Genomic DNA, 26451 nt, shown 5'->3' on the forward strand with positions numbered 1-26451 from the left:
TTAAAAGCAAATCAAAGTAATCTGCGCCAACTTTATTTATCAACAAAAGAATGAATAAATTGATGAATTACAACAATGTCATCGAATACCGCTGTTCTATCCGCAAGATCTTTCTTTTTTAGACTAAAGTTGAACAAGAAGAAGTCGAGGGATCAAACAGAGCAGGCAACAAGTACTTCCTCCCATTAACACCATGCGCATTATAGCTACCACCACTGCTCGAATCCATCAACAACTCCCCTGCATAACCAGGATAAGCTCCTTTACCATAAACCCCAGGACAAGCCGATGCAGCCTCAAGAGGCGCTTCTGCTGGTCCTTGGTAGTAACCGTTACCAAATGGGTTCGTAGCAGTTCCAGCCAAAAGGCTAGCCAAGTTAATAACCATGCCATCCAAACCCACATCGTTGTTGGGTGCAACCAATGGTGGACTCTGAGGTCCATAAATCGGTTGGTGAAACGGCCAAGCGCATTGACCTGGACACTGAGTCTCTGAGTTACCAACCCAGATGTAAGCAAACTTGTAATTCTTGTTCTTAATCGGGGAACTCGAAAGAGACGACCCATGGGTTCCACACCTGCTTGAGCAAAATCCTTCAACGGTTACATCAGAAGAAGTTAAAACCACATTAATGGCGTTTTTCTGCTCTCCTTTTGCTGCCAATCTCACGATTTGTTTACTTGTTAGAGATTTACCCATTGAGTAGTTCTCGTCGAGGATTTGTTTCCCTATTGAGAGAAGAAGAGAATTGGGTTTTTTGGAAGAGAGATGGTAGTATTTTTGGGTGGTTTTCCACCAAGTGGAGACAGATGGGTTGTTTTGGTTTTGGGGTTTGGAAGGATAAAGAGAATTGAGGAAATCAGAGACGATAGCGCGTTGAGGGGGCTTGAATTTACCGTACCAGATGAGATTGATTGAGATTTTGCCAGAAAGAAGAGGACCGTTGTGGTATTTGAGGAGAATAGGTTGCTCTGTTACCAATTCTGTGAGTCTCCTTCCTGCCAAGGAGAAATGAAAGAAAGAGACTACCAAAAGGAGTTGAAGAAGCAGAGTTGAAATAGAGGAAGTCATGTTGAACAAGATTGAGAGCCTCGGAGAGAGTGAGAGAGAGGTGGTTTTGTGTTGGAATGAGATGGGTTGGAGTTGGAGGGGATTTATATAGAAGGAGAGAGTGAGATTCAACGCCACTCTAACGCGTCTTTGTTTAAAAGTTTGTTCTTTTCAATTTGCTGTATACAGCTATTGCAATTTGCAGTTGTAGCTCAACAAGGGTCAAAAAGAATTAAAGAACTACAGCTTATCTACAACATGTGTTGGGCTATTATGACTTTATGAGTTCGGTTATAACTAGGAAGCATTTCTCATGACTCTATCACACTCCCCTCGTTATTAATAATTGTTGGGCCAACATTGATTGGAATGTAGGCCAAATAACACTTCCGCCCTTGAGAATTTATTACCTCCATTAGATTTTAAAAAAATATATTGAAAATATTTTTTTCTCATTAAAATAAGAATAATGATTTTCTGGCACCTCCTCTAACGCATACTAGGCGTATGGGGGGCATGTTTCAGACGGGGCATCAGAAAATCACGACTCTTAAAATAATATAGAACGAACTTCGAAATTTAAATCTAATTGTGAAAATTTTAATTTTTTTTCCAAATTTTTTAAATCTTGTGAACTACATCCCTATGAAATCGGAGGATGTTTTTGGATTCCCAAAGGAGATGCAATTCTGAACTCAGTGAGGAAAGTGGTTTTTTCTTGAATTATTATTTTTGTACCCTTCTACAATTTGGTAAATATTTGTGACATCCTTATGCACTATCGAGTTGATGGCATACAACATTGAGTATATTCCTTGATCATAACCTAATAAAAAATAATCAAAATCCTTTTTAGAACCCCAAATTAGAGTTATTACGATGGAATATGGAATAAATGAATTCTCAATTATAATTAGTTTATATATTTGTGAAAAAGTAAAGATTATTACTATGTGATCTAAAGAATTTGAACTAAATAGAACCAAGAAAAAAGTATTTGGAGTCTAACTTTAGAAATGGCACACAAAGAAAGAAAATTGCATAGTAAAAATTTGTAGTAGAAAAGTCCTTGAAACCAATTTCATTTTTTATTTTTTATTTTTTATGACGACCGTATATGGACCTTTAAGTTCGATTAGCAAGGCGAAGCAATTGGCTTTTTAGAGCATCATATCTCGCCTAGATCCCTTGGGTTTATGCAATACCCAACAAATCACACATATCAGGTAAGCTGAAATAAATCCTTCTAAGTAGCCAATGAGGGGGTTTCAACTCAAGACCTTTCCCTTTTTGGAGGGAAGTGCTAACTGCTATGCTCAACACTCTTTGGTTACCAATTTTTTTTACTTTGATTCTATAATCCATAGGGATGGGAAGTCTGAAGAGGATATTGTGCATTTCTCCTTCACTAGGATATCAAGGGTTAATGGCAAAAGTGAAGGAAGGTTCAATAGGTTTTGAACCTATATTGTGAGATCAACTCTCCACAATTCTTACCAACTTGGCTAAGTACCTTCAATAGAACGTTGCACATAAAATTACGGGAAAATTGCTTAGTAGGCTTTGATGGAGGGCTTTCTTTCTAAATATTCCCCAACTTTTAGACAGTAGCCTGCTAGTGTATCCAGCGAACTTTTATTATATATTTAATAAATGTGTCAGGTTAGGATTTAAATTTTTGGCACAATTATTAAATGGGTTGGGTTCAGAGTGGGTAAATTTATAGAATACTCTAATTATCTCAACTCGACATGTCTGACCCATTGCCACCTCTACTTATACTCATAAAACCTTAAATAAGAGGAATGTATTGTATAAATAATAACAATTTTTATCCGTCAACCTAAATGCACAGCTAATGCACTTCAATCTAGAAATGCTGGTGATGATAAAGATGATAGCTGCTATTGCCACACCAAATTCCAATGTAACTCACTAAATAATTGCACAGAGTTGGTGCGGCAATAATAACTCTCATAAAGATTTAAAAATTCTATTGGTACACAAACTTTTACTTTAAACATACAAATCTTTTTGAAATTAAAACATTGGCTATATTGAAATTGGTGTGTTACAAGTAAAAACATTTCTAGATAAGTTAATCTTTACAAAACTTTGTACTAAGGCCAGCCACCTTCCTTGTTTGGGGGTATGAATTGCTAGATTGATAAGTAAGTTGTTTGTAAATGCAAAAATTTGCACCACCTTGAGATACTCATAAATTGTTTGATTTCTTTCTTTCATGTTCCTTGGTGTGCCTACAACAACACCTCTCCAACGCTCAAGTCAGATTCTTAATACAACATAAAGTAATGTAGAGTTTAAAGGGGAAAATCTCATACTTTTTAATGCCTCTATCCATGCATTATTTTAGACAATAATGCATTTATCTCTTTAGTTAACTAGAAAAATGCACATTTATTGCATGTGAATATTGGATAATTACATAAATCTTAAATGATGACATTTATTTCAACCTTTGAAATTACTTGATTATATCTTTTTATCTAATTTGTAAGTAGATTTTGCATTTCTTAAGACCACTTTATTTATTATTTAAAATTATTTATTTTATAGTAGTTAGAGAGAATTTTAATCTTGAATCTTAATCTTGCTATGTGGTGTGTTAATTTTTATTATGAAAGATATTAATAAATTAATCTATCGATTGTGTGTTTTTTGTATTGCTAACTATAAACTTGTGTTTATATACATATATGGCAAGCGTTCGGAGGCCCTAAAGAAAGCCAAACATTTACAATATATGGACTAGAAGTTTCGGAATGGGCTTATTTTTTGTGAGAATGATCGCCTCACATTCTGAAATTTCTTATCCCATCAAAATGATTTACACATAATTGACGCTCCCCAATTATTCAACTTGTAAATTGGGGTTAGAAGTTTTGGAATAAACTGATTTTAGTGAGGATGATTTCCTCAGCAAAACTTCTAACCCATACATTGAAAAAATGTTTGACTCTCTTTAGAGCCTCCGAACGCTACCCTATATATATACATATGGGAATGGATAAAGGGACATATGAAAAAACATATGTAAAAACAATGTAACAATAATAATTTTTCAAATTATGGGTTAGAAGTTTTGGATTGAGATGATTTTTTGTGAGGATGATCTATATGATGGGAAGATCATCCGAAAAAAAAAAAAAATCAGTCCAATCTGAAACTTCTAACCCCATTAAAAGTGATTTAGAATGTGGACCGTCGATTTTTTGTCAATAATTTGTAAATCACTTTTGATGGATTTAGAAGTTTCAGATTGAGCTGATTTTTTGTGAGGATAATTTTCTCATCATAGTGACCATCCTCGCAAAAAATCAGCTCAATCTAAAACCTCTAACCCATATTTTGAAAAACCATTGTTTTTACATATGTTTCATCATATGGACTGATTTTTTTTTTTTTTGGATGATCTTCTCATCATAGAGATCATTCTAAAAAAAAAATCAGCTCAATCCGAAATTTCTAACCCATATTTTGTAAATTTATTAATGTTACATTATTTTTTCATATGTCCCTTGATCCGTTCCATATATATATATGATTTAAAGCATATAAAAAAGTAAACGAAATATGGCCCTATATCAAATAAATCACTGATGCATTTTAATTGTGATATTATAGCATAAACATATATGTTTCAAAAGTTTAAATTTCTTGACAATAATATTAGGCATTAGTACATTTTGCCTCGAAATAATACTATTATGTCTCATGTGATGATGAAATACATTTTGCTTAGCCAATAATAACAGTAATAATAATAATATTGAAAAACACTTTTCTTACTAAGTTAGTAAGGGAAGTTTTCTAACCACGTCACCTTATGATATCCAAAAACATGATTTGATGCCACATGGTTGTAAAGGATAAAATTCTACAAACTTCAAAAAAAATATTTAAAAGAAAGTTATTTTTTACCATTGAACTTAGTTTACGGTTGTATAACTTTATTTTTAGTAATAATATTTTATTTTTGGTAGTGCAAATGAAACTTATTTTTTTCAATAAATATTAGAATTTTATTAAATAAGTTATATATGGGTTGGGTTTGGGTTTAAGTTTTTGACACGATTATTAAATGGATTGGGTTTGGGTTTGGTAATTTTTTATAATACTCTTACCTCGACACAACACGATCCTACTCGCCCCATTGCCACCCCTAGAATGAATGGAATTTTAGAGAAAGGGTTAGCTGGAGTTTAAATTCGTTTGGAGGTAAGCATCTTTTCTAAATTTAAAGAAGATGTCATTTTAGAGGTGAGGGTTGGTGTTATTCTAAAGTATAGTTTTAAAACAACTTGATTGGATTTTAAGGTGAATCGGTCTCAAAACTCAAAAAATCAGCTCAGTTGAGTCAACTCAAAAACTAGGCAAGGTAAGGGGCATGGAGTCATAATGAAAATGCATTTCCCTTTTTCCCAAAAATTATTTAAGAACCCTTATTTTTCTTCCATATCCATTATCTTCAAGCTCTCTAATCTATTTAATCTCATTTTCACAGTTCAAACCATTGATTTCAACATCTAGAAGAAAACCCTTTTGAATTTTCTACTAAAAAATTCATCATCTTCAAACTTTAACTTGTTAAACATTGTCTTCTATCATGAACCTCAACCTCAATCTCTACAATAAAACCCTTGTTTATTCTTTTGAAAAGCCCATCATCCTCAGACTCCTTCATTCCATCCACTTCCAACACTTGTAAAAAGAATCTTTTTCTAGGCCAAAATCCATGTTTTCTACATCCTCCAAAACCCCATCTTCTTTGTGAGTTGAAAAGCTTGCGTGAGTAGATCTCAGTGGAGGACGAGATATAGATCTTAATGTTGAAGAGGAGCAATAGATCTTAAAATGAATGATTTTGGGGAGAAAAAGCGGACATTTCATAAGAGTATTTTCAGTCATTGAATAATTTTAGTTAGACTTTGAGTTAGATATTTTAGTTTGACTCAGCCAAGTCGATTCCTGAGTTTTCAATTTGATTCGACTTGTTGGACAATCGAAACAAGTATGGTTTTTGAGTTTTAAAACTATGCTCTTAAAAAGCTTGCAATATTTACTCGATGAGTCATGATCAAGTAGAGGTGTCAATGGGTTGGTTCCATGTATCCTAGAATCTGAACTGAAATTAAACATTGGGTTCAGTTCTTATCGATTTTGAATCTGAGTATGAGACCCTTGGAACCAAAACCGACCCTAGAAATACCCGATACCCATGATGTACCCACTAAGATAAACAATTTTTAGTTTTACTTGATTTAAAAAAAAGAAAAAGTTTGCAAAGTCTGCATTGAATGATCAAGAATTTAAACTTCAAAGTGATTCTTTGTCATGGACTTCTCCATAAGTGAATAATTTATCAAAAGTATGAACAAATTAAGTTGATTATCATTAAACATATACCTGGAATATAATCTATGGCATGAAAATTAGTTTTGAATACAATACAATAGAATACACGTAAAAAATAAACATTGAACGGATGCTACTGCATGTGCATAGAGCACTTGAAAATGGAAGGCCAAGGAAGGTATAATTAATTAAAATCCATTGCAACTTCTTTAAAAAAAAGAGGTAAGTGTAAATGAACAGGGCTTCTATCACAACCCTCGTTCATTTAGGAGTAGAAATATTTGTTACCTCTCCACAATAATTATTAAAATGCAAAATTAAATATAGCGACTTGTAAAAGTTTTGAAACTTGAGAGAGAAAGAAGGGAATATGTCACATTTAGTTTTCTCTGTAGATAGTTGTTGAGAGTTGAAGACTTAAAGATTACTTGACCGAAAAGAAATTGAAATCTATCTCACTAATTAACAATTACTATTAAACATAAGCATCCTCTTTGATAAGTAAAATAAATTTTCAAATACCCCAACACTTATCCATTTACTCAATGGGTACTTGACAGATGTCCGATGGAGACCCAATTCTTAATGAGTCCTTAAAATGACTACCTAGAATCGGCTCAAAAATTGATTGGGTCCGTTATGATAGATAAAAAATCAAATAATCGGTTCCAGGTACATTGGGTAACCGTTGACACCATGGTTTTAAATCTCGGTCTCATTCATGAATGGTACAGATATACAATGGATCTCAAGATTAACATCATCTCGTGAGATAAATAAGATATCTTAGATGATATTTTGAAAATCTCGATTGATTTCAATTGGGATTTTGTAGATTTTAATTAAAATAATTGAATTTTTTTAAAATTTATTATATAAATAAAATATGATTTTATGACTAAATATATTCTAATCTACCTTGTTTTTTAAAAAAATATAATTATTTTAATTTAAATATATATAAATCAATTATTATAAATCGCATCAAATGGTTTGTATCATCTAAGACAACTCGGTCTCGGTCTCGTCCATAGATGAGATGAGATGTCAAACCTAGTTTTAAAACCATGGTTGACACTCCTAGGATCAAGTATGAGAGCGGATCCTTTGTAGTTCGTGTTTCCTGTGGTGCGGTTACATGACAGAGAGAGTGCGGCCACTTGTCCGCAACATTAAAGTCATTTCATTAAACCTTTTGGACTTCAGTGGCCGTTCCTTTTCAAAGCGTTAGATTAGGCTTCGTATAATTAAATTTTTTTTTGTTATTTTCAACTTTGATCTAAGACATGATCGGTACGTCATTGATGTGTTAGATTTTACCACTACAGGGAATTACAAGAAAGGCAAACTACGAGGATCCACACCCATCATGTACACCAGGATGGAAGAAAGTTGAAAGTTGAAAACCCTCCACCCATAAAAAATTTGGGTGCTTAAAATTTTTAAAAATGAACATTTACGGGGAAGAAACACTTTGGAGATACAGTTCAATATTCAATAATCAAAGCAAATCAAAGTCATTTGCTCTATCTTTATTTTCCAGCAAAAGAATGAATAAATTTAAGAATTATAATAATTTCATCAGCTACATCTATTTCTCTAACATCTCTGTCCTCTAATATTACTCTGTTATATGGGTAAAATCTCTCTTTTTTAGACCAAAGTCGAACAAGAAGAAGTTGAGGGATCAAACAAAGCAGGCAACAAGTACTTCCTCCCATTAAAACCATGCGCATTATAGCTACCACCAGTACTCGAATCCACCAACAACTCCCCTGCGTAACCAGGGTAAGCACCTTTCCCAAAAACACCAGGACAAGCTGATGCAGCCTCAAGAGGCGCTTCTGCTGGTCCTTGAAAGTAACCATTACCAAATGGGTTCGTAGCTGTTCCAGCCAAAAGGCTAGCCAAGTTAATAACCATGCCATCCAAACCCACATCATTGTTGGGTGCAACCAATGGTGGACTTTGTGGTCCATAAATCGGTTGATGAAACGGCCAAGCGCATTGACCTGGACACTGAGTCTCCGAGTTACCAACCCAGATGTAAGCAAACTTGTAATTCTTGTTCTTAACCTGGGAACTCGAAGAAGACGACCCATGGGTTCCACACCTGCTCGAGCAAAAACCTTCAACGGTTACATCAGAAGAAGTTAAAACCACATTAATGGCGTTCTTTTGCTCTCCTTTTGCTGCCAATCTCACGATTTGTTTACTTGTTAGAGATTTACCCATTGAGTAGTTCTCATCGAGGATTTGTTTCCCATTGAGAGAAGAAGAGAATTGGGTTTTTTGGAAGAGAGATGGTAGTATTTTTGGGTGGTTTCCCACCAAGTGGAGACAGATGGGTCGTTTTGGTCTTGGGGTATGGAAGGATAAAGAGAATTGAGGAAATCAGAGACGATAGCGCGTTGAGAGGGCTTGAATTTACCATACCAGATGAGATTGATAGAGATTTTGCCAGAAAGAAGAGGACCGTTGTGGTATTTTAGGAGAAGAGGTTGTTCTGTTACCGACTCGGTGAGTCTCCTTCCTGCTAAAGAGAAATGAAAGAGAGAGACCACTAAAAGGAGTTGTAGAAGCAGAATTGAAACAGAGGAAGTCATGTTGAAAGAGAGAGAGAGAGAGAGAGAGATTTGTGTGTTGGAATGAGATAGGTTAGGGGGTTTATATAGAATGAGAGAGTGAGATGCAACGGCATTCCAACGCGTATTCGTTTAAAGTGTTTTCCTTTCTAAATTGTTGTGTACAGCTATTACAGCCAAACAAAGGAGTTAAAGAGAACTACAGCTTCGCTACAGTAGTCTCTCTAGCATTAATACAACAGCATGAGTTAGACTGTGAATTTCACGCTCCAACCCTTCCTTATCAATAATTAATGGGTCCACATGGATTGTAAGGTTGGCCAAATAACACCACATTCATGGATCATGAAATACTTTGAAAATGGATTGAACTACCTACAAAATTTAAAACAATTTCTGAAAAGTTAAATTTTGTGATCTACATTACTATCCAATTGGATTATGTTTTTGGATTCTAAATGAAGATGCGGCCTTGGAATTTTTCTTAACAATAAGAAAAGTGTTTTTTCTTCCAATATTATATTTGAGGTGGGATCGTGATCCAACGTTTTATCCAATGTGTTTTATCAACTAGGGTTAGAAGTTAGTTCCAGAATGGCCTGATTTTTGGTGTGGATAATCTCAACAGTGAAGCGATCATTTTAACAAAAAATCAGGTCATTCTGAAACTTCTAAAATGTTGGATCTTGATCTTGGCCCATTATATTTTATGGAAATTTGGGTTGACCATTATACTATTTTTTTTAGAGTTGTTATTGGCACCCTGACTTTTACTTGTTACATTCTTATTTTAAAAAAAAAAACACAAGTATTTGGATTGACTTCTTCAAGTGCTTATGGCTCCTTTAAAGAGCTAAAAAGTAGTATCGTGTGTGTTTGGAGATCTATAAGTACTTTCGCATAACTTTTATTTGTAGTTGGAATTAAATTTTTTGGTGAAGTACATCTCACGCTACTTCTTATAGTGTTTTTGTAGGGAGCAAAAAAGTTCATCAAAATAATGGGTCAATGGACAAATATACCCCCAAGAAATTTTGCAATTTACAAAGGATGTCCCAATTTTGGTCCATCACTTCTCTCTTACCCTAAAAAAACTACCCACAAACCCATCTCAACTGCATGGTACAATCATCTTTTCCATCAATCATATTGTCGATCATAAAGTGAGAAATCATAGTTTATTTTAACCCTAAAATTGTATTTCACTTGTTTTTCTAACCTACAAACCCTAAATTCTTATTCTTTGTTATGATCCACAAGTTTTCTCCGTTTTTCATCATCTCCTTAGTTATTGCCAATTCAATTGAGTAAGTGCCTTTGTATTAGGGTAGAATAAATTGTTAAATGAGTTAGTTCCTAGATTCCAAGAGAACTTGTTGAATCAGTAACTCACTACTTTTATTGAGGAGAAGAGTAGGAATCAGTTGAGTCATTTAGTCTATAAATTCTTAACCTCTTAAAGAGAAGAGGCGGAGAAGAATTGAGGATAATTTACACTTTTATGTTTTGATCATCATGATTGGTTAGACTTCTTAAGGTGTAAATGAACATCAAGGTCTCCTTGGTGAAGGGCAATCAAAGTCATTCTATGTGATTTTCTTAAAATTAAATTGAAACTATGATGTGTGGACTATTACATACCCAAGAGTCTTCAAAAGTCTATAAATAAAGGATGCTCCCAAGGCTAAAACGGAGGTCTTCTCCCCTCCAAAAATTATGTCAAATTATTCTCTCAAGAACTTCTAGAACTCAAAAAACTCTATCCAAGTTCAAATTCAACCCATTTTGAAGTCAACTCTTGAAGGTTCAATAAGAAAAAGAAGTAGATCAAGGTAGGAATAGATTTCTTTGTCTAACTTCTTGAGATATGTGGAACTGGATAGTATGCCGATGATTTTAGCTCGAACATACATCTAGGTGATATTTATCCAATTGAGGGGTTAAGAGATATATTTTTCACAAGACATGATTCACATTTGACTTTCAAAGAGGCAATCATAATTTCAAAACATATATAGAAATTAAAAGGTAGATTGTAAAAGGGGAGGTGGGTTATTATGAAGTACTTCCAACACATTTCAATCAAATTTGAAGAAAATTTTTATAAGCCATACTACAATCAATGTTCAATGTTCAATGTGGATGTACTAGATTCCAACACATCCCAATTAAAGTAAAAGGACATGTACTATATATTTCATTCATCCAACCTTAACTAAGTGGGACGGTGCCACCTAACATGGTAAAGTCCATGGGCAATGATACACCGTAGGCTTGAGTTCAATTTGACTATTCTCATTAGAAACAGTTCTAATAAATAAAGAGTTGTGCTGGGGTGACACAGGATTTACTGTGAATCTCACAACTCTACCGTGGACATGTAATAATCGTAGATGGTTTTTACTCGTATCACGAGGAAACACATTTATGGTTATGTGCACATCCCATGTCAGACTTGTGAGAGTCGCAGTAAATTCTTTTTGTCATTTCAACATTTTCCATAAATAAATAAACCTTGATTTATTGGAATTTATTGCACAAATTTTAAAAATCCTTTTCCCCCCTCCATTAGTTTTGTTTAAATGCCACCTTTGACCTTATTGTCTCCTCTCCACTCACTCATTCAGTTTTTGGCCCCCAACTCCACCCAGCCGTCCTCAAATTTTTGGGTGATTAGACACCCCTCTAATGTTGTAGGATTTTGAGATACCATTTTTGCTTTCAAATGGGTAACCTTATTGTCCCATGGCCCCCAAATTTTTTGGGTTATAAAATTTGAATATCATGTGCTTTCAAGCTGATGACATTCCCTTTTTCACATTTCTTCTACTTTAAAATAATAAAAATTATATCAAAATACATTTTTTCAATTTATAACTCAAAAACATTATTTATGCTTCATAAAATCATTATCTTCGAACACTTCAACCTCTATAGAAAATTAATTTTTATTTATTTAATTTCATATTCAATCCATCTTTTTGAGCATTGTCTTAATTCCTTGTATAATACCGTTGAATTTTCAATAAAAGATCTCATCATATTCTAGTTCAAAAGGCTTATCTTGTTCTATAGATTTAAAGGTTCAAGTAGTTAAAGCTTGAACTTAAAAATTAGGTTAAAAACATTTATCTAAGACATTGAAGATGACTAATTTTGGAAGAATTTAAAGGATTTTTGGTTTCAGGTTGAACACAAAGGTAATGACGTTATTTTGCATGTCTACATGATAAGTTTGAGGTAGAGTGGGCATATCGTCATTTTGGCAAAGGACAATGTTGAAGTAACATTGTGGGGGACATTTTTGACGTGGTAGTGTGTAGGAACCATAGATGCTTTTCATCGAGAAATGTCCCCCATGTTGCTTTCCTTGTGAAGTTCGTCCAATGGAGTGCTTCTAAATTATAATAAATTTGTCAGCTTGTCCTTTACCATCAATAACCTTTCCACCATTTACACCCATCCACGAGATATCAATATGGTTTTAAATCTCATACGAGATTGAGGTGACTCGCCCAAGTCATCTCGGTCTCATTAAATAACGATATGGTATACAAGGTGACTCAACATTCACATTATCTTGCAAGATAAACGAGATGTCTCGAATGATTTTTTTTTTAAATTTCGGAATAATAAGTAATATATGGGCTGAGTCAACTAGGATTTTGATAAAAATAATTTTTTATTTTAATTTAAATATTAATTATATAAATCAAACACGATTTTATGACTAAAAATTTACTAATCCACCTTATTTTATTAAAAAAATTATAATTATTTTAATTTTAAAATACATGTAATCAAGAATTATAAACCAATTTAAAAGGTTTGTCTCATTCAAAATGAATTCACTCGTCCAAGAGAACTTGGTCTTGTCCATGGATGAAACGAGACAAGATGTGAAACTGAGCTTTGAAACCATGGATATCAAAGCCATGTCTATCTCAAACTGACAAATGTACCACAGCCGATTAAATCATATTTTCGTCTCAATAGTGAGTGAGTAGAGGGACCTTAAAGGACTGTAACCTTGTATGGATGGGTTAGCCAGACTTATCCAAATCCAAGCTTCCCAGTCCATTGAGACTCATACTAGTGGGTTTAGCCGGAATTGGCTCAAGTCCCTTTACAAGGCCAGATTCAGGAATCCAAACTATACTTTATCGAAATTATTATATCAATCAAACAGGGGAGTTTATTAATGTTTCCATTATTAAACTTTACTGAATTTTTATCTTATTAATTAGCTTTTAAGTCTTTTGGGTCCTAGAAAAAAATTCAGAGATGGGCATTTAAAAAAAACCTTTAGAGAAATACACTTCAATAATTAAAAGCAAATCAAAGTAATCTGCGCCAACTTTATTTACCAACAAAAGAATGAATAAATTGAAGAATTACAACAATGTCATCGACTACCTCTATTTTTCTAACATGTCTTTCTTCTAAATATACTCTATCCGTAAGATCTTTCTTTTTTAGACTAAAGTCGAACAAGAAGAAGTCGAGGGATCAAACAATGCAGGCAACAAGTACTTCCTCCCATTAACACCATGCGCATTATAGCTACCACCACTGCTCGAATCCACCAACAATTCCCCTGCATAACCAGGATAAGCCCCTTTCCCATAAACACCAGGACATGCCGATGCAGCCTCAAGAGGCGCTTCTGCTGGTCCTTGGTAGTAACCGTTACCAAATGGGTTCGTAGCTGTTCCAGCCAAAAGGCTAGCTATGTTAATAACCATGCCATCCAAACCCACATCGTTGTTGGGTGCAACTAATGGTGGACTTTGTGGTCCATAAATCGGTTGATGAAACGGCCAAGCACATTGACCTGGACACTGAGTCTCCGAGTTACCAACCCAGATGTAAGCAAATTTGTAATGTTTGTTCTTAATCTGGGAACTCGAAGAAGACGACCCATGGGTTCCACACCTGCTTGAGCAAAACCCTTCAACGGTTACATCAGAAGAAGTTAAAACCACATTAATGGCGTTCTTCTGCTCGCCTTTTGCTGCAATTCTCACAATTTGTTTACTTGTTAGAGATTTCCCCATTGAGTAGTTCTCATCGAGGATTTGTTTCCCCATTGAGAGAAGAAGAGAATTGGATTTTTTGGAAGAGAGATGGTAGTATTTTTGGGTGGTTTTCCACCAAGTGGAGACAGATGGGTCGTTTTGGTTTTGGGGTTTGGAAGGATAAAGAGAATTGAAGAAATCAGAGACGATAGCGCGTTGAGAGGGCTTGAATTTACCATACCAGATGAGATTGATAGAGATTTCACCAGAAAGAAGAGGACCGTTGTGGTATTTTAGGAGAAGAGGTTGTTCTGTTACCAACTCGGCGAGTCTCCTTCCTGCAAAGGAGAAATGAAAGAGAGAGACCACTATAAGGAATCGTAGAAGCAGAGTTGAAACAGAGGAAGTCATGTTGAAAAAGAGGGAAAGAGAGAGATTTGTGTGTTGGAATGAGATTGGTTGGAGAGGGTTTATATAGAATGAGAGAGTGAGATGCAACGGTATTCCAACGCGTATTTGTTTAAAGTGTTTTCTTTTCTAATTGCTGTATACAGCTATTACAGCTAAACAACGGAGTTAAAGAGAACTACAGCTTAGCTACAGTAGTCTCTCTAGCATTAATATAACAGCATGAGTTAGGCTACCGGGAATTTCACACTCCCACCCTTATTAAAGATTGTAGGCCCACACGGATTGTAATGTTTGCTTCATTCCCACAAAAGACATTGAAATTGAACTGAGCGACTTTCCAACTTTAAAATTTAAATCTAATAATGAACAATCGAACCAAGTATATTTTTTGAGTTTTAAAACTACGCCCTTAAGAAGCTTGCGATATTTACTCGATGAGTCATGATCAAGTAGGGGTGTCAATGGATTGGTTCCATGTATCCCAAAACTGGGACTGAAATTAAAATTCGGGTTCAGTTCTTATCGATTTTGAATATGTGTATGAGACCCTTGGAATCATAACTGACCTTAGAAATATCCGATACCCTCAGGTACCCAATAAGATAAATAATTTTTAATTTTTCTTGATTTACAATAAGATTGGGTTGCAAAGTCTGCATTAAATGATCAAGAATTTAACCTTTGAAGTGATTCTTTGTCTTGGATTTCTCCATAATTGAATAATTTATCAAAACTAAGAACAAATTAAGTTCAATATCATTAAACATATACCTTGAATAAAATCTAAGGCATGAAAATTAGTCTTGAATACAATACAATATGCGTGAAAATAAACTTTGAACACATGCTACTGCATGTGCATAGAGCACTTGAAAATAGAGGCCATGGAAGATATAATTAACTAAAATCCATTGCAACTTCCTTAAAAAAGGAGGCAAATGTAAATGAACAGGGCTTCTTTCACCACCCTTGACCATTTAGGAGTAGAAACATTTGTTACCTCTCCACAATTAATTATTAAAATGTAAAATCAAATAAAGAAATTAAAAATTGTGACTTGTAAAAGTTTTGAAACTTGAGAGAGAAAGAAGGGAATATGTCACGTTTTGTTTTCTTTGTAGATAATTGTTGAGAGTTTAGGACATAAAGATTACTTGTTCCAAAAGAAATTGAAATCTATCTCACTAATTAACAATTACTATTAAATATAAGCTTCGTCTTAGAGAAGTAAAATAAATTTTCATATAGACCTACACTTATCTATTTACTTGATGGGTACTTCACAGATATTTGATGGAGACCCAATTCTTAATGAGTCCTTAAAATGGCTACTCAGAATCGGCTCGAAAATTGATTGGGTCCCTTATGATGGACAAAAACTTGAGTAATCGATTCTGGGTACATGTTGTCTAAATTTACGCACGCAAGTATACGTATCGAAACAAGTAATAAAGTGATAAGAAAGTATCGTTCCCACGGAGACTAAATACCAATCTATTATTAATTACCAATTTATCTCAATCTAATTTTATCCAAACAAAAGTAAAAATAGGATTTAAGACTAAACAAGAAAAGTAACGGAGAAAATAAATTTGTAAATTAAAATCAATGAGTGATGAAATCTAGGTTTATAATTTCCCCCAAACAATCCACTTAATTAGATTATCTTCCCTTCTATGATAAATTAATCCACTATAATTGTCACCCAAGAACACTAAATTCTCTACAAGCCTCTGTCGATGGTCATGTAAAAATACCCTTCTAAACTAACTCCCTATATGTCTATGAGAATTAAATCAAGAAGAATTCATTAAGAATAAGCTCTCATAAAGGATGCACATGCAACTTGAGTATATGTCTATCTCAAATTAGCATATGTTACTCTATCTAGGTCATGAACACAAAATAACTCTGTGGATATTATTAAGGTTCACCGAATCAATTCAATCAATGGTCAGTTAATTAAATCGCATTAAACATAGGATAGAATAAACAATCACATGTGGAATCAGAGAAGAAAGAAATAAAACTAATCAAATATCATGAATGGGTTCCATTATAACCCTAGAATAGAAATTAGTTCATCCTTGAAAAGAAAACAAAATCACAAAAGTATTCAGCCATTCTTAGAGATTACAAATATCAAGAGAAGAGATAAAGTTTAGAAAGATAAAACTCAAAAGTCGAATCTCCAGTTCTCGTCCTCCTTCTCGATCTTGTGCCTCCAAGAAAAATTCCAAAACTTCTGTTCCCAAATAAGGGTTAAACTTTCCTATTTATAGATATGGAGTCATTAGGGTTTAAGAGTCCCAAAATCTGTCTCTAATTCGGTCACCACAAATTAACGTGTAAAGCTGAAAACGTAAGCAGGCCATGGCCTCCCAATATATCATGCCGCGGCTTGTATTTCTGTATTTCTGTTATGCCATTCTTGAATTCCCGCCGCGGCCTCGTTTTCTATCAAGCTGCGGCTTGAAGACTTTTTAGCTTGTATGCTTAGCTTCCTTCTTCCGAGAGTGAACCAATTTGGAGTCAGAATTTCTCCTAAACGTATGCACCTATCCCAATGTTCCATATTGTTCCTAATCTGTAAAATAAGCATAAAAATCAAATAAAAACATATAAACACATAAAAAGTATAAAACTAACTAAACTGAAATAAAAACAACTAAAAGACTCTAAAATTAACAAAATATTATATTTAAAAGTGGTTAATTCGTAGGTATAAAACCTACTCATCAGTACATTGGGTAACTGTTGACACCATGGTTTTAAATCTCATCCAATATCGAGATGACTCTCTTGAGTCATCTAGGTATCATTCATGAACAATACAGATATACATTGTGTCTTAAGATTAACATTATCTGGTGAGATAAACAAGATGTCTTAGATGATATCTTGAAAATCTTGGCCGAGTCAATAAAACTTGACCAAGTCAACTGGAATTTGTAGATTTTGATTAAAATAATTGAAAATTTTTAGAATTTATTATATAAATAAAATATGATTTTATGACTAAACATCTTCTAATCTACCTTGTTTTATTAAAAAATTATAATTATTTTAATTTAAATATTGTAAATCAATTATTATAAATTGCATCAAATGGTTTGTATTGTCTAAGACGACTCAATCTCATCCATAGACGAGATGAGATGTCAAAACAAGTTTTAAAACCCTGGCTGACACCTCTAGGATCAAGTATGAGAGCGGATCCTCTATAGTGTTCCCTAGAGTAAAGGTTAGACAACGTAGAGAGTGGCACTTGTTAGCAACATTAAAGTCCTTTCATTGAATTTTTTGATCTTCAGTGGCTATTCCTTTTCAAAGCGCTAGATTAGGCTTAGTATAATTAATTAATTTATGTATTTATTTTTTTTCAACTTTGATCTAAGACATGATTGGTACATCATTGATGTGTTAGATTTTCCCACTAGAGGGCATGGTTTTTTAACTTGTCTAAGACCAAGACGTATCACCCGAGTTTACTCGATATCATAGCTGGACGAGACTAACTCACAAAGTTATTTGAGAAGATTGCGTATCGTGGGATAAGCGAGACGTCTCGGACGAGATTTTTCAATATCTCGTCAAAGACAAACGAGACCTCACAACAATAAATAAATCGCCAGTTAAATGATACAAATCAGACGAGATTTTCAAAATCTTGTTCGAGTTAAACGAGACATACGAGTTAAAAGTCCTCAACCCTATTTTTTTCACCCAAATCGATTTTTCTTCATCTTCCCAACCAAGTGAACAAAAAAAAAAAAGATTTTAGGGGAAAACTTCATCTTCTTCATTCTATTCAAGACAAAAAAAAAAGCATGGTAATGCTTTGATATTTTTTATGGTAAATTTGGTGCTCTTTAAATGTTGTGTTTTGAAAACGAGTTTGATGCACTTGTGCAATGAAAATGAAACATACGTAATAATGTAAATATTTAATTTATTTATTTTGATAGGTATATTATGATTTTTTTAATATTTTATTTTATGTTTTTTGACTTCATTTTTTAATAGGAATCATTTCTGAATTTTTTCAAAATTTTTAAATGGTTAAAAACCATTGTCTCAATGTTGAATGAGACGAGACGTGAAACTGAGTTTAAAAACCATGCTAGAGGGTGCTCCAAGAAAAGCGAACTACAGAGGATCCACTCCCATCATTTATAACCACAATGGAAGAAAGTTGAAACCCTCCTCCCATAGCTCAAAACATGCCAGCTAATCATGAATCCAGCAAAAATTATTTTTTGTTTGCCTATTGGCTACTTCAAAATTTAGAAAATGGACATTTAAGGGGAAAAAAACACTTTGGGGATATATTCAATAATCAAAGCAAATTAAATTTATTTCCTCTATCTTTATTTTCCAGCAAAAGAATGAATAAATTGAAGTATTATAACAATGTCATCTGCTACATCTATTTTTCTAACATCTCTGTCTTCTGATATACTCTGTTCAATAGGTAAAATCTATTGAAATCAATCAAGTATCCAGCCAAAATTTATTGGGTTTGTCTATTGGGTGCCTAAGAAAATTCAAAAATGGACATTTAAAGGTGAAAAAAAATAATAATTTGGAGATACAAACCAATATTCAAAATTTATTGTGCTAAATCTTTATTTAGCAGCAAAAGAATGAATAAATTGAAGAATTACAATGTCATCAACTACATCTATTTCACTAACATCTCTGTTATAATACTCTGTTCTATCTTGAAAATCTCTCTTTTCTACACCAAAGTCGAACAAGAAGAAGTTGAGGGATCAAATAAAGCAGGCAACAAGTACTTCCTCCCATTAACACCATGCGCATTATAGCTACCACCACTGCTCGAATCTTCCAACAATTCCCCTGCATAACCAGGATAAGCCCCTTTCCCATAAACACCAGGACATGCCGATGCAGCCTCAAGAGGCGCTTCTGCTGGTCCTTGGTAGTAACCGTTACCAAATGGGTTCGTAGCTGTTCCAGCCAAAAGGCTACCTAAGTTAATAACCATGCCATCCATACCCACATCGTTGTTGGGTGCAACCAATGGTGGACTTTGTGGTCCATAAATCGGTTGATGAAACGGCCAAGCACATTGACCTGGACACTGAGTCTCCGAGTTACCAACCCAGATGTAAGCAAACTTGTAATTCTTGTTCTTAACCTGCGAACTCGAAGAAGACGACCCATGGGTTCCACACCTGCTCGAGCAAAACCCTTCAACGGTTACATCAGAAGAAGTTAAAACCACATTAATGGCGTTCGCTTGCTCGCCTTTTGCTGCCAATCTCACGATTTGTTTACTTGTTAGAGATTTACCCATTGAGTAGTTCTCGTCGAGGATTTGTTTCCCCATTGAGAGAAGAAGAGAATTGGGTTTTTTGGAAGAGAGATGGTAGTATTTTTGGGTAGTTTTCCACCAAGTGGAGACAGATGGGTTGTTTTGGTTTTGGGGTTTGGAAGGATAAAGAGAATTGAGGAAATCAGAGACGATAGCGCGTTGAGAGGGCTTGAATTTACCGTACCAGATGAGATTGATTGAGATTTTGCCAGAAAGAAGAGGACCGTTGTGGTATTTGAGGAGAAGAGGTTGCTCTGTTACCAATTCTGTGAGTCTCCTTCCTGCCAAGGAGAAATGAAAGAAAGAGACTACCAAAAGGAGTTGAAGAAGCGGATTTGGAAGAGAGGAAGTCATGTTGAACAAGATCGAGAGCCTCGGAGAGAGAGAGAGAGAGATGGATTTGTGTTGGAATGAGAAGGTTGGAGTTGGAGGGGATTTATATAGAAGGAGAGAGTGAGATTCAACGCGTCTTTGTTTAAAATTTTTTTTTCCTTTCAATTTGCTGTATACAGCTATTGCAATTTGCTGTTGTAGGTCAACAGGGGTCAAAAAGAATTAAAGAACTACAGCTTAGCTACAACATGAGTTGGGCTATTGTGACTTTGAGAGTTATTTTATAGGAATTAGGAAGCATTTTTCAGGACTCTATCACACTCCCCTCCTTATTAATAATTGTTGGGCCCACATGGATGGGAATGTAGGCCAAAATAACACCTCCGCCCTTGAGAATTTATTACCTCTGTTAGATTTAAAAAAATATATTGAAAATATTTTTTCGTCATTAAAATAAGAATAATGATTTTCTGACACCACCTCTAACCCATACTAAGCGTATGGGGCCGTTTGTTAGACGGGGCCTCAGAAAATCACAACTCTTAAAATAGTATAGAACGAATTTCTAGATTTAAATCTAATTGCAAAAAAAAAAATCCATTTTTTTTAAAATCTTGTGAACTACATCCCTGTGAAATCAGAGGATGTTTTTGGATTCTCGAAGGAGATGCACTGCTTCACTTAACTTAGTGAGAAAAGTGGCATACCACATTGAATATATTCTACAATTTGGTAAATATTTGAGACATCTTTATTCACTCTCGAGTTGATGGCATACCACATTGAATATATTCCTTTATCATAATCACATTAAAAAATAATCAAAATCTTTTTTAGAACCCCAAATTAGAGTTATTGCGAAAGAATATGGAATAAATGAATTCTCAATTACAATTAGTTTATATATTTGGGATAAAGTAAAGGCTATTACTTTGTGGTCTACAGGATTTGGACTAAGTAGGAAAAAGTATTTAGAGTCTAACTTTAGAAATGACACCCAAAGAAATAAAATTGCATAGTAAAAATTAATAGCAGAAAAGTCTTTGAAATGACCAATTTCATATTTTTATTTTTTATGACGACGGTATATAGACCCATAAGCCCAAATAGCAGGACGAAGCAACTGGCCTTTTAGAGCATCATATCTTACGCAAATCCCTCGAGTTCATGTAATACCCAACAAATCACACATATAAGGTAAATTTGGATAAATCCATGTAGGTGGCCAATGAGGGGGCTTGAACTTAAGACCTCTCCCTTTTTTGAGGGAAGTGCTGATTGCAAATCTTCAACTAAATTTCTTGATGATCATATTAGGCATTAATACATTTTACCTCTAAGTGACATTGGGATTAAAAATATCTCATCAATTTAAAATTGACTAATTTATTTATGAAACCTTACTTTATCAAGTTTGTTATTCAACAAAATCTTGAAATGGGACCGATATCATTTTAAAATATTAAATGCTTATAATACACTTATTTCTTTTTGTCAAATACCCTATGATATCCTCTCTTCTCTCAACATCCACTCTCTCTTCAAAAGACACTGATGGCCATGTGGGTCACGTTGGCAATCCAACATCCCAATGCTCCAAATTCTATGGTAAAATTCGAATTAAAAAAAAGGGCTTGATTCATGATTTTAGGAGAAAGAATCATTTGCTGAAAAGAGAGAGGATAAAATAGGTATTGTTGAGTAGCAAACTCGTTAAAGTAAGGTTCCTTTGAATTCAAAACTCCAAGGATGCTTTTATAATAAAAAATATTATAGTGATGTCTGTAAGGTAAATTCCTGTTTAAAATTTAGGAAAAAAAAAAGCACTTTCCTCATTAACTTTAATATGAAAAGTTTCTTGACTCCATCATTTTGTAGTATCCAAAAACATGATATAATGCAACAAGGTTGTAGAAGAAAAAAATTATAAGTGCTTTGAATTTTTTCTAAAAAAAATTAATTTTCTTCATTAACTTTAATTTTAAATTTAGGAGTTCGGTAGCCATCAATTTTAAACACTTTGGATGAACCTCAAAAAGATGTTTTTTTTTTTAAATTTTAAATTTTAAATTTTTAATTTTTAATTTTTTATTATTATTATAATTTTTTCTATCAAAAATTTTTCATGAAATATTGAAGGCTATGGTGTTAAATTGCTAATGTGATAATGTATGTGGGCCCAACAATCCTAAGTAAGATTTGAAATCTTACCAAGTTAGTGAGGTTATCCTAGTTCAAATTTTTAACAATTGACTCCAAATGAAAAACACTTTCCTTGCTAACTTAGTAAGATTTTGACTCCCCCCTCCCCCCTCTTGTTTTTTTATCAGTTGTAAGATTTTAACTCTTACTAGAGGTCCTTGAGCTCAAATGGATTACCACATATGCAATCTAACACCACAGTCCTCTAGAATTTCATGGAAAGACTCATTATAAAAACTATAATTTTTTTTTGAGCTTGATCCAAGGTTTTGAAATTAGATGGCTATAGAACTCTCAAATTTAAAATTAAAATTCAACGGTGAAAAATAATATTTTTTTTAATTTTGTTTTTCAAAGTTCATAAAACTTTATTTGCTACAAACTTGTGGCATCGAATCATATTTTTGAATGCCACAAGGTAAGTTCAACGAATATTAGTAAGAGTTGAAATCTTATTTAGTAACGCTAGTGGGACTCACTTCCAACAAAGAGAAGTGTGTGGTAAGCAATTGACACATCAAAAATTAATTAATTAAATGAATTTTTCAGTTTTTTAAAGAAATTTTTAACCCATACGTTGAAAAAATGTTTGGCACAATGTTTGACTCCCTTTTGGACCTCCGAACCCCACCCATATATATATAAAAGTAAGAAAACTAAAACCTCCTATTTGCTTTATAACAAGGTAGAGGATAAGTAAAATATTATATTTTAAATGCTTCTATCTTTTGGAACCGAGGCATAATATTTGTAGGATATAGTTTTCATAAATTAGTCATTCAAACACTTCAACGCTAGTTTTAATATAAATTCATCTTCCTCCTTTAAGTTGGGACACTGGTGTGGTACCTATCAAATATCCTCCGATCTCAAGTTAAAATTAAAGCATGAAAAAAGTAATGATTGTAAAGTTAAACCACATTTCAAAAATCCTTTCTTGTATCGATTCTTATCTTATTTTTCTTCTAATCCTTTCCTCGACCACCCTCGTAAGTACGTCACCCCTTTCTTTATTATTGGAAATTCTTGAGGATCGTCTTCTTTGGATTAGCTGAGGGAAAGCCTTAACATGATAGGAAACTATCCATTTGGAAAGAGCATGATAGACATGACCAATGATTCTTAAATTACACTGAAAGCATGGTTGATCTCGTTCCAACCATATGCTTTCTAACCCTTTTAAATCCTGCAATGTGTACGGTAGGGGCTGGCAATGGATTTAGTTCGGTATTGATCAATACCGATTAAACCAATCCAATCTGAAATATTTTATTATATGATCTGGATCCGATCAGATCAATGAAGTATTGAACCAAATCCGATCCAATTACATGATCATTCAAGCCAAAATCAATCTCATCTGGATCTTATTTAGGTAAATGCTTTTATAGTATAAACTTACAATACACATGTTCCCTGGATAAACAATCAATTTGAACATTTTTTTTTTTAAATCAAATCAAAACTGAAATTTTGGTTTCTCCTGCGATGGTATTTCTGTCCAGTAAAAACTAAAGTTCATTAACCCTATCTGGGAGAGAAGATACTGAAATAAATAACTAGGGAGTTTAATAATTTGCCATCAATGAACTTAAATGACAATGTTGAATCTTCTTAATTCACGTTTAAGCTTACTGGGCGCTTGAAAAATTAAGAAATGAGCCATTTAAAGAAAAAAATAAAATAAAAGTTGTAGACATCCGCTTTAATAATCAGAGCAAATCAAAGTAATTTGCTCTATCTTCATTTTCCAGCAAAAGAATGAATAAATTGAAGAATTACAACAATGTCATTAACTACATCTAGTTTCCAAACATCTCTGTTCTATTAATACTCTCTGTTCTGCTCTTCATTCTATCTGTAAGATCTTTCTTTTTTAGACTAAAGTCGAACAAGAAGAAGTCGAGGGATCAAACAAAGCAGGCAACAAGTACTTCCTCCCATTAACACCATGCGCATTATAGCTACCACCACTGCTCGAATCCACCAACAATTCCCCTGCATAACCAGGATAAGCCCCTTTCCCATAAACACCAGGACAAGCCGATGCAGCCTCAAGAGGCGCTTCTGCTGGTCCTTGGTAGTAACCGTTACCAAATGGGTTCGTAGCAGTTCCAGCCAAAAGGCTAGCTATGTTAATAACCATGCCATCCAAACCCACATCGTTGTTGGGTGCAACTAATGGTGGACTTTGTGGTCCATAAATCGGTTGATGAAACGGCCAAGCACATTGACCCGGACACTGAGTCTCCGAGTTACCAACCCAGATGTAAGCAAATTTGTAATGTTTGTTCTTAATCTGGGAACTCGAAGAAGACGACCCATGGGTTCCACACCTGCTTGAGCAAAACCCTTCAACGGTTACATCAGAAGAAGTTAAAACCACATTAATGGCGTTCTTCTGCTCGCCTTTGGCTGCAATTCTCACGATTTGTTTACTTGTTAAAGATTTCCCCATTGAGTAGTTCTCATCGAGAATTTGTTTCCCCATTGAGAGAAGAAGAGAATTGGGTTTTTTGGAAGTCAGGTGGTAGTATTTTTGGGTAGTTTTCCACCAAGTGGAGACAGATGGGCTATTTTGGTTTTGGGGTTTGGAAGGATGAAGAGAATCGAAGAAATCAGAGACGATAGCGCGTTGAGAGGGCTTGAATTTACCGTACCAGATGAGATTGATAGATATTTTCCCAGAAAGAAGAGGACCGTTGTGGTATTTTAGGAGAAGAGGTTGCTCTGTCACCAACTCTGTGAGTCTCCTTCCTGCTAAGGAGAAATGAAAGAGAGAGACCACCAAAAGAAGTTGCAGAAGCAGAGTAGAAACAAAAGAAGTCATTTTGAACCAAAGATACAGAGAGAGATACTGAGAGAGATGGATTTGCGTTGGAATGAATGAGATAGGTTGGAGTAGGAGGGGATTTATATAGAAGGAGAGAGTGAGACTCAACGGCACTCCAACGCGTCTGTGGTTAAAGCCTTTTTTTTTTTTTTCTTTTTTCTTTTCTGTAAACAGCTATTGCTGTTCAACAAAGGACAAAAAGCACTACAGTAGTCTACCTAGCAATGGCATTACCCTTCATCGGACATCGAATTGACCATTATACCCTTGTTCTGCTACTTGTTAATATAGATGTGTCATCCCCTCCGGATGTTATTGAATATTTGAGATACCCTTCTTCATTTTCAAACTTATAATATATCCCCTTGACATTGGTCTTCCCAAAGAAATTAGTGAAAACAACAAAAATACACAACCCCTGAAATTCTTTGAATTTTTTTCCCAAAACCATCATCACCTTTGGATTGTCAGGATAAGATTATAGAAATTTATATTCAGAATTTTCTACGATTATACCTTTTTTTTTTTTTTTTACAAATTTATTATTTTGATTCATCCAATTCATCTTGTCTTGGACGACTCAAGCTATTGGATAAACTTTTATAAATGTATTTGTATTTAAATAACTATTACCATTTTGTATTAGTAGGGGCTCAATAAAAAAATATTTTTATCGTATAGATAAAAAACATTAATAATGTTATAATAAACATATGTTAAAAATCTAGTCGACTTGACTCGGTCAAATTTTTCAAAAAAATTTAAATATCAAATTATCTCGAACGTGCCAGTATAATGGGCATTTCATTCTATATTGTTGTGATAAAAAAAAATTAATATCTAATTGCAAAATTATCACTATAACTCAACAAAAAAAAATTCAAAATTTTAAAGAAAGGATCTCATTTCCCTTTTTATTTAAGTCAATTTTTAATACTGATCATGGATTATTACTTTTATAAATCAAATGAAACATAACATTAAATTATAAATAATATTTAGACTATCAAATCTGAATCAAACATTCTAAGAAATGTAGAGGAGATTAAAACGTTAGATTTTTCAAAAGAGATTAAAGTCAATGAATAGAAGACAACGTTATATATGTTTCATAATATTACATCCCAGTAATTGAAGATAAGGGTTAGTGAGATGGTCAAGACCACACACTTGAGGAAGTAAAGGCCTTGAGTTCGAATGCACCCATAGGAGTCACCCTAAAGTATTTATCTTATAAATTCTTGGAGGATTAGTTCGATGCTCTAATATAAATTTTATGAATTGAAGATGATGAATCTTTT

The 26451-nt window shown here is 33.9% G+C and overlaps 4 protein-coding genes and 1 pseudogene across 4 annotated transcripts; all 5 read right to left on the bottom strand.

The window, feature by feature from the left end:
• LOC147409513 (protein PHOSPHATE-INDUCED 1-like) lies at nucleotides 1-1144 on the bottom strand. Its single transcript, XM_086429825.1, has one exon. The coding sequence runs from the start codon at nucleotides 1070-1072 to the stop codon at nucleotides 119-121; it is 954 nt and encodes a 317-aa protein (XP_086285951.1). The 5' UTR covers nucleotides 1073-1144; the 3' UTR covers nucleotides 1-118.
• Nucleotides 1145-7908: 6764 nt separating this feature from the next.
• LOC147409514 (protein PHOSPHATE-INDUCED 1-like) lies at nucleotides 7909-9074 on the bottom strand (annotated as a pseudogene).
• A 4267-nt stretch (nucleotides 9075-13341) lies between these two features.
• Nucleotides 13342-14500, bottom strand: LOC147409515 (protein PHOSPHATE-INDUCED 1-like). Its single transcript, XM_086429840.1, has one exon. It carries the CDS (start codon nucleotides 14439-14441, stop codon nucleotides 13488-13490), a length of 954 nt encoding a protein of 317 aa, XP_086285966.1. The 5' UTR covers nucleotides 14442-14500; the 3' UTR covers nucleotides 13342-13487.
• A 4270-nt stretch (nucleotides 14501-18770) lies between these two features.
• On the bottom strand, nucleotides 18771-20191 carry LOC147409516 (protein PHOSPHATE-INDUCED 1-like). Its single transcript, XM_086429848.1, has one exon. It carries the CDS (start codon nucleotides 20134-20136, stop codon nucleotides 19183-19185), a length of 954 nt encoding a protein of 317 aa, XP_086285974.1. The 5' UTR covers nucleotides 20137-20191; the 3' UTR covers nucleotides 18771-19182.
• Nucleotides 20192-24021: 3830 nt separating this feature from the next.
• Nucleotides 24022-25212, bottom strand: LOC147409517 (protein PHOSPHATE-INDUCED 1-like). Its single transcript, XM_086429854.1, has one exon. The coding sequence runs from the start codon at nucleotides 25145-25147 to the stop codon at nucleotides 24194-24196; it is 954 nt and encodes a 317-aa protein (XP_086285980.1). The 5' UTR covers nucleotides 25148-25212; the 3' UTR covers nucleotides 24022-24193.
• Nucleotides 25213-26451: the final 1239 nt, after the last annotated feature.

This window comes from Akebia trifoliata, chromosome 2, assembly GCF_017979445.1.
Source record: "Akebia trifoliata isolate Shusen 1 chromosome 2, ASM1797944v1, whole genome shotgun sequence".
Lineage (NCBI taxonomy): Eukaryota > Viridiplantae > Streptophyta > Magnoliopsida > Ranunculales > Lardizabalaceae > Akebia > Akebia trifoliata.